This window comes from Choloepus didactylus, chromosome 3 (genome assembly GCF_015220235.1).
Source record: "Choloepus didactylus isolate mChoDid1 chromosome 3, mChoDid1.pri, whole genome shotgun sequence".
Lineage (NCBI taxonomy): Eukaryota > Metazoa > Chordata > Mammalia > Pilosa > Megalonychidae > Choloepus > Choloepus didactylus.
Window position 1 is genome coordinate 73,042,775 of NC_051309.1, and position 8,992 is coordinate 73,051,766.

Sequence of the window (8,992 nt, forward strand, 5' to 3'; positions counted from 1 at the left end):
AAAGACATAAATAGGTTGAAAGTGAAAGGATAGACATAAAATACTCCATGCAAATATTAACCCAAAATAACAGTGGTAGATATAATAATGTAAAACAAAATAGACTGAAGAAAAAACTGATATGAGACAGTAAGACAGTATACATTAATACGAGGGCAATTCACCAAGAAGAAATAACAATTACAACTAGTTATGCACCTAAGCTCTGTGCTCCCAAAAATTTGACAATAACTGGAAAAATGGAAGGGAGGAATAGAGACCTCCACAATAATACTTGGGGCCTTCAATACAACACTCTCACCAACAGATAGAACACATAGATTAAGATCAATAAGAAACAGAGAACTGGAATGACATGATAAATGAACTAGACTTGATAGACATATAAAAAACACTGCAGCCCCAAAGAGACAGATATATATTTTTCTCAGGTGTGCATAGATCATTCTTCAGGATAGACCATATATTGGGTCACAAAACAAGTCTCAATAAATTTATAAAGATTGAAATCATACAAAGACTCTTCATTGACCATAATGAAATGAAGCTGGAAATCAGTAAAAGGCAAAGAGCTGGAAAATCAACAAATATATGAAAGTTGATACTCTTAATCAGTAGGTGAAAGAAGAAACTGCCAGGGAAATCAGTAAATATCTTGAGATGAATGAAAACAAGAACACATCATATCAAAACTTATGGGATACAAAGTCAGTGCTGATAGGAAAATCTATAATCCTAAATGCTTAATAAAAAACAGAAGAGCTGAAATCAAAGACCTAACAGAACCTTGGAGGAACTTGGAAAAGAATAGCAAAATAAAACCAAAGCAAGGAGAAGGAAAGAAATAATAAAGATTAGAGCAGAATTATATGAAATTGAGAATAAAGAAACAGTAGAGAGAATTAACAAGTTCAAAAGTTGATTCCTTGCAAGATCAATAAAATTGACAAACAGGTAAGTTTACAAAGAAAAAGAGATAGAGGAAGCAAATAAATAAAATCAGAAATAAGAAGGGGGACATTAATACTGAGCACACAGAATTAAAAAGGATTATAAGAAGATACTTTGAAAAATGTATGCAAACAAATTAGACAGCCTAGACGAAATTGACAAATTCCTTGAAACATATGAACATTTCTACACTGAATCTAGAAGTGGAAGAACTCAACAGACCAATCACAAGTAAAGATATTGAACCAGTCTTCAAAAACATGAACAAAATTCCAGGACAAGAAGGCTTCACAAGTGAATACTATCTCACATTCCTAGAAGAATTAATACTAATTCTGCTCAAAATCTTCCAAAAATTTGAAGAGGTGGAAACATTACCTAATTCATTCTATGAAGCCGATATCACTCTAATACCAAAACCTGATAAAGATACTACAAGAAAAAAAAGTTACAGACCAATTTCTATAATGCATATACATGCAAACATCCTCAACAAAATACTCTAAATTATTCCATCAGCCCATTAAAAGAATTATACATTGTGATCAAGTGAGTTTTACCTTAGAGATACAACGGTGGTCAACAGAAGAAAACCCATTAATGTAATACATTACATTAACAAATTGAATGTGAAAAACCATGTGATTGGCTAGCATGATGCAGAAAAGGCATGTGAGAAATTATATCATCCTTTCTTGATAAAAGCACTGTGAAAGATAGTAATAGAAGGAAACTTCCTTAACATGATAAAAAGCATATACAAAAAGCCCACAGCTAACGTTGTGCTCAATGATTAATGACTAAAAGCTTTCCCTCTAAAATCTGGAACAAGACAGGGATGCCTACTGTTACCACTGTTATTCAGCAGTGTGATATAAGTTCTAGCCAGGGTAGTCAGGCAGGAAAAAGAAATAAAAGGCACCCAAACTGGAAAGGAAGAAGTAAAACTGTCACTATTTGAAGATGACATGATCCTATATATAAAAAGTCCAGAAAATCTACAACAAAGCTTCTATAGTTAATAAATGAGTTCAGCAAAGTGCTGCGATACAAGGTCAACATTCAAAAATCAGTGGTGTATCTATATACCAGTAATGAAAAATCTGAAGAGGAAATCAAGAAAAAATCCTTTTGCAATAGCAACAAAAATAATCATAAATTTAACCAAGGATGCAAGGACTTGTACACAGAAAGCTACAAAATATTACTAAAAGAAATCAAAGAAGACTTAAATAAATGGGAGGACATTTTATATTCATGCATTTGGAAGAATAACTATCATTATGATATCAACTTTACCCAAATTTATTTACAGATTCAATGCAACCCTAATTAAAAGTCAAACAGCCAACTTTGCAGAACTGGCAAATTCAATTATTAAAATTATTTGGAAGGGTCATGGGCCCCAAATAGCCAAAATCATCTTAAAAATGAAGAATGAAGAATGAAGATGAATGACTCACATTTCCCGATTTGACCATGTATTACAAAACTACAGAGGTCAACACAACATGATAGTGGTATAAAGATAGAATGATCAAAGGAAATGAATTGAGAGTGCAGAAATAGACCTGCACATTTATAATCATTTGATTTTCAATGGAGCAACCAAGTCCACTCAACTAGGGCTGAATGGTCTCATCAACAAATGGTGTTGGGAGAACTGGATATCCACAACCAAAAGAATGAAAAAGGACCCTTCTCCCACATCTTATACAAAAATTAACTCAAAATGGATCAAAGACCAAACTATAAGAACCCTTACATTAAAACCCATATAAGAAAATGTTGAGAAGCATCATCAAGGTCTTGTGATAGGCAATCATTTCTTAGACTTTACACCCAAAGCACAAGCAATAAAAGAATAAATATGTAAATGGAACGTCCTCAATATTAAATACTTTTGAACTTCAAAGGACTTAGTCAAGAAAGTGAAAGGACACCCTAATTAATGGGAGAGAATATTTGGAATCCACTTATCTGATAAGGGTTTGATATCCAAAACATATAAGGAAATTTTACATTCAACAACAAAAAGACAAACAAGTGAAATTAAAAAGGTCAAAAGACTTAAATAGACATTTTTCCAAAGAGGAAATATAAATGGCTGAAAAACACACACAAAAAATGGATTCTCAATGTAATTAGTTAATAGGGAAATGCAAATCAATACCAAAATGAGGTATAATTTCACACTTACCAGAATAGCCACTAATAAAAGATAGAAAGCTACGAATATTGGAGAGGACGTGGAGAAAAAGGAGCACTCATTCATGGCTGGTGGAAAAGTAAAATGGTACAGCAGCTATGGAAAACAGTTTGGTGATTCCTCAGAAAGCTAAATAGAGAATTGCCATGTGATCCAGAAATCCAGTCACTTAGCATATACCAAGAAGAACTGAAATCAGGGACATGAACAGAATAAACAGACATTTGGACAACAGTGTTCATAGCTGAGCTTTATTTACATTTGCCCAAAGATGGAAACAACCTAAGTGACCACAGTCTGATGAGTGGGTAAACAAAGTGTAAATATATACGATGGAATGCTGTTCACCTCTATGAAGGAATGAAGACCTGATGCATGCAACAACAGGAATGAACCTTGAGGACATTATGTTGAGTGAAACAAACCAGACAAAAAAGGACAAATATTAGATGATCTCACCAAGGTGAGCTAATTATAATAAGTAAACTCATAGAGTTAATATTCTAGAACATGGGTTACCAGGGGATAGAATGAGTATGGAGATGCGTAGCTGAGGCTTAATTTGTGTAGAATTTTTAATTAGGTAGATTATAAAATTTGGAAAAGCATATAAGGTGATGGTAGAACATTTTGTGAATGTGATCTATAGTTTTTAATTATGTGACTGTTAAAGAGGGAGGTTTAGAGTCATGTATATCAGCAGAAGGAAAGCTAGAGGCTAAAACATGGGGCTGTATAACACAGTGAACCCTGCTGTGGATATGACTGTGGTTAATAGTTCAAATATAAGAGTGTTCTTTCATGAACTGGAAGAAATCTGTGTCACTATTATAAGATGTTAATAAAAAGGTGATGAATGGGAAAATGCACTTAATTCAAATTATAGACTACAGTTAACAGTAATATTTTAATATTATTTCCATTGTAACAAAGGTACCATAACAATGCTAAGTGGGAGTAATTACAGAATATAAGAGGTATGGGGTTTTTCTTTTTAGAATAATGATAATGTTATAAAATTTATAGTGTTAATAAATGCACAATCTGTGATTATACCGTGGACTATTGATTGTACTCTTTAGATGGATTATATGGTATGCTGAAAAACTGAAAAAAAAATCAGTAGTGTTTCTCTACACTTGTAATGAGCATTCTCAATAGGAAAATGAGAAAAATATTCCATTTACAATAGCAACTAAATGAATCAGGTATCTAGGAATAAATTTAACCAAGGATGTAAATCACTTGTAAACATATAACTGCAAAACATTGCTAAAAGAAATCAAACAAGACCTAAATAAATAGAAGGGCATTCTGTGTTTATGAGTGGAAGACTAATTATCATTAATATGTCAATTCTACCAAAGCAATCTACAGATTCAATGAATCGTAATCAGAATTCACACAAGCTACTTTGAAGAAATGGAAAAGTCAGTTATTAGCTGTTTTTGGAAGGGTAAGGAGTACTGAATGGCCAAAAACATCTTGAAAAAGAAAAAAGTTGAAGAACTCACACTTCTAGACTTTGAAGCATATCACAAAGCTACAGTTGTCAAAACAGCATGGAATTTGCACAAAAATAGACATAACTACCTAAATAAAAATGTGCAGAAATTTTAACAGACATTTCTTCAAAGAGGATACAAAAATGTCTAAAAAGTACATGAAAAGATGCTCAATATCACTATCTATTAGGGAAATAAATATCAAAACCACCATGGGAAATCATTTCACACCCACTAGGGTGGCAACTATTAAAACACAGAAAATTACAAGTGTTGGAGAGGATGTGGAGAAATAGGAATATTCAAGTAATGCTGGTGGTAATGAAAAATGGTGCAGCCTCTATGAAAGACAGTTTGGCAGTTCCTCAGGAAGTTAAATAGACAATTACCATATGATTTGGCAATACCACTACTAGGTTTATATCCAGAATAATTAAAAGAAAGGACTGAAACAGAGATTTACACACTGATGTTCATAGAGGCATTATTCACAATTGCCAAAAGATGGAATCAACGCAGTGTCCATAAACTGATGAATGGTTAAACAAAATGTGTTATATGTATATGATAAAATATTTTGTAACTCTAAGAAGAAATGAAGCCCTGATGTATGTGACAACATGGATGAACAAGTTGGACATTATCATGAGTGAGATAAGCCAGACACACAAAAGGACAAATATCTTATCTCACTGATATGAACTAATTGTAATAAGCAAGCTCATAAAGCTAGAATCTAGACTATAGGTTACCTGGCAATAGATTTGAGGTTGAGAATGGGGAGCTGGTGCTTAATTTATACAGAAATTCTATTTGGGTTGATTATAAAGTTTTGGAAATGGATGATGGTGATGGTAGCACATTGCTGTGAATGTCATTAACAGTGCTGAATTATGTATGCGAATATGGTTGAAAGGGGACATTTTTCATTTTATGTGGTACTAGAATGAAGGTTAGAAGATAAAATGAAATTATATACAACAGTGAACTCTGTTGTGGACAATGGACTGGGGTTTATAGTACAACATAAGAAGGTTCTTTCATGAATTATAACAAATGTACAACACTAATACAAGGTGCTAATAATAGGATGGCATATGGAAAAATACACCTAATGTAAACTATGGACTATAGTTAATAGTACCATCTGAATATTTTTTCAATTGTAACAAAGGTACCTCACTAATGCAAAGTCACAACAATAGGTAGGTGCATGGTAATGCTACACTTTTTACATGACTTTTTTTACACCTACAACTTCTTTAATTAAACATAATAATTATTTTTTTAAATGTAGAGAGATGGCCAAAAACATGACAAGGGACCTACAGGTCAGTGTAAAAATGCACTGTTGAATGCAGAATCTGATGCCTGTGGTCCAAAGATATTTAGAAACAGGAACTTCTACTATTTTGATTTAAATTATTTCTGTTTTGTTCTATGATATAATCCAGCACTGTTCATGGCTTGTGAAATAAAGAGTCTCTTAGGCTTTATAGATATTAGTAATAAACTTTGGTAGATTTCATAGACTGAATGATATTTTGACTCAGTCTGGTTAAAAATGAAGGAATGAGTAGAAGAATATGAGAATTAGGAAACCAGAAGCAGCAAATATATGATAATAAGCATAATAAATAATGGGAAATTAAGGTGAAAAGAAAGGGTCAGTAAGTGGCCTAAAATTGAGGAAATAGAGAGCTATCTACTTCTTTTCATCATGGGAATGATATTGCAAATCTTTATTATAATCAGAAACCTGGCAGTCTTTGTTATTATAATAAGAGAAGTGTTAATGTCAGAACACATTCTTGCTTAGTGGAAAACAACTTTCACTATTCTCCCCAGTTAAAATGATTCTGTTTCCATTTGCCATCAACATTTGTCTTGCAAAAGTGTTTTATCCATACCCTGATATACCAAAGAATTAACATGGGTAAATTTATAATTCTGTCTCTTCCATTTATCTCTGAACACAGACTTGAAGGAAAGATCCTTGTCATATTTAACACAAATCCATTGTGCCTAACATATTGCTGGCACCCAGAGAGTGCTTAATGATTGCAAATTATTTACCATAACATCAATGCAGTGTAAATTCAAAGTCATGTCTAAAGCTAAGAATTTTTGATGCTGATTCCTTTGATATTAGTTCTGTGAAACAATTTATCATTTAAAAGTTATTGAGTTAAATTAGGGAATATTTTGAGTGTGTAATATGATCCTTTGTTAGTTTGTATCCCTAGGCAATTCCAAAGATGTTGGAGTGAAAGCCTGCATGAGTTCATGAATTCAGAAGACAGCTGGGTATATAAAAATTACAAAGCAAAACACCCTTTAGTAGAAATGGCAACCAATTTAAAATATGTAGAATAAGTAAATCATTGAAAGGAAAAATCTGCTATCTTTTAACCCCTCCTGATGCAGTGTTTTAATACTCTCTAATTAATTTTTGAGGGCTCTTTTAACACCCTCCAAAGAAATATAATACATCTGTGAAGCTCTTCAGTAAGACTAGCCATGATGAAACAGTGTATGTAAGATTTTCTGAAATTCCATCCAAAATTATTGAAACAGCTACGAAGGACTAGTACCCTGTTACATGAGAAATTGCTTAAAATCAAGAATTATAATCAATGATCATCAAAAATTCTCAAAATTTTTAAGGAAAGTGAAAGGAAAGTAAAATATGTACCAAATTCAATCTCATTGTTAATGTAGATCATATTTCAGGTTGTTGCTGTGTTCAGGCAAGCAGGTTATGTCACTTACACAGCAAGCATTATACTCTCTTTACCAATAAAGGTACAGTAGAACAACCACAACCTCTTTGAAAACTCACTGTACTGGACTATTTGTTTTCAGCCTGTATTTGACAAATAAAATCTCTTCATTAGATTAACATCTATTATTGTGCTTTATATTTTGTTCTGTTTTGATCACCATATATTAATTATAAGCAAGGTAACACACATAAATGTTTAGATGACTCTACCGAAGAAAGAGTAGCTATGGGAAAATCTTTCTTGCCTCCACTCCCACAATTTATTATTAATAATCAGTTCATTGGTATGACTTGAAGAGTTTTACAGGATAGACAGAATTTTAAGGAGGTATTCTTTCACTCAGCTAGATTTTCCTTACACTTTGGCAACTAATTTAGAAAGAAAAGCAGTTTCTTACCTAATGCTTCACTGTAAAACTGATCCCAAAACTGAACATAATACTTCTGGAGCCAGATGTCAAATAAAAGGGAAATCATTAGATTTTTCAACCTTTCCAGAAAAGTCATCTTGTCTCCTAGTCCAACCATGTGAACAGGCACATAGGAGAGTGGCGCTGGAAGTTTCCCACAGTGTTTCTCCAAAGCGCCACCTACAGAAGACCTTAATGTGTGCACAAAGGGGATTGCAAGCAACTCAGCTATAAGCTCTCCACAGGGCATCACAGGATCGATAATCATTACATTGTAGTTAGTTTCCTTGAGCTTCTTCATGAGTGTCTGGTTGTACACTATAGTCTCACAGAGAAATTTCACATCTCCACTTGTTTGAAGAAAGAAGTCTTGTAGTTTCAATGTTGATTGCCAGTTTGGCAATTGTGGCATGACATTAACAGCTACATCCACAAATTCATTTAGTACTTTCTTAATTCTCTCTCCATCATTTGGCACAGAAACCACCTTGAAATTTGGCATGGAAGGCTTGGTGTGGTCAATGATGTAATTGTGTGAAGGAACCAGCAATGTCACCTCGTGACCCCTCGCCGCGAGTTCCTCCAGAATGATCTTCATGTTGAGCCAATGACTCATGTCACAGGGCCACACCAGAACCTTCCCACACAATCCACATCCAACACAGCATAGCTGCAGAAGAAGAAGAGCTGGAACCGACTTCTCAGTCACCATGATAGCAGCTTCCTCATATGTTGCCTTGCAGGAAATTTTGTGCTGCTGGGTACAGATATAGAATGACAGTTAACCAAGAATAAGTTAAAATTTAATTTCTGGAGATAAGAAAGGGCATTTACACATACTGAACTTTGTTCAATGTTGTTTATGGGCATAGCACAATATGATATTTGGTTTGCAGGGAAGCCTTGAAGCAAAAGGGACAGAAGGAGGATAATCAAAGTGAATAGAACAGCATGAGAAAAAGAATGGTTATTTGGTACACAGTTTTCACTGAAGTGTTAAAGGGTAGATTTTGAGAAAGGAGCAGTCCAGAAAAGGAAAATTAGTTAAAATAGGGTGCTTTGTAGAGTGCAGAATTCTTTACTTTATGCTTAGTTTTAATCTCCATAAAATGATGTTCTCTCAAATTTTCCA

At 33.5% G+C, this 8,992-nt stretch overlaps 1 protein-coding gene across 1 annotated transcript in view; it reads right to left on the reverse strand.

Annotated features, from left to right (window-relative positions):
• LOC119529476 (UDP-glucuronosyltransferase 2A3-like) overlaps nucleotides 1-8,611 on the reverse strand; it is a 50,703-nt gene extending 42,092 nt beyond the window's left edge. The window contains exon 1 of the mRNA XM_037829921.1: nucleotides 7,849-8,611. Coding sequence (XP_037685849.1) covers nucleotides 7,849-8,572 — 724 coding nt within the window. The 5' untranslated portion in view covers nucleotides 8,573-8,611. The remainder of the gene's footprint in view (nucleotides 1-7,848) is intronic.
• Between the last annotated feature and the right edge of the window lie 381 nt (nucleotides 8,612-8,992).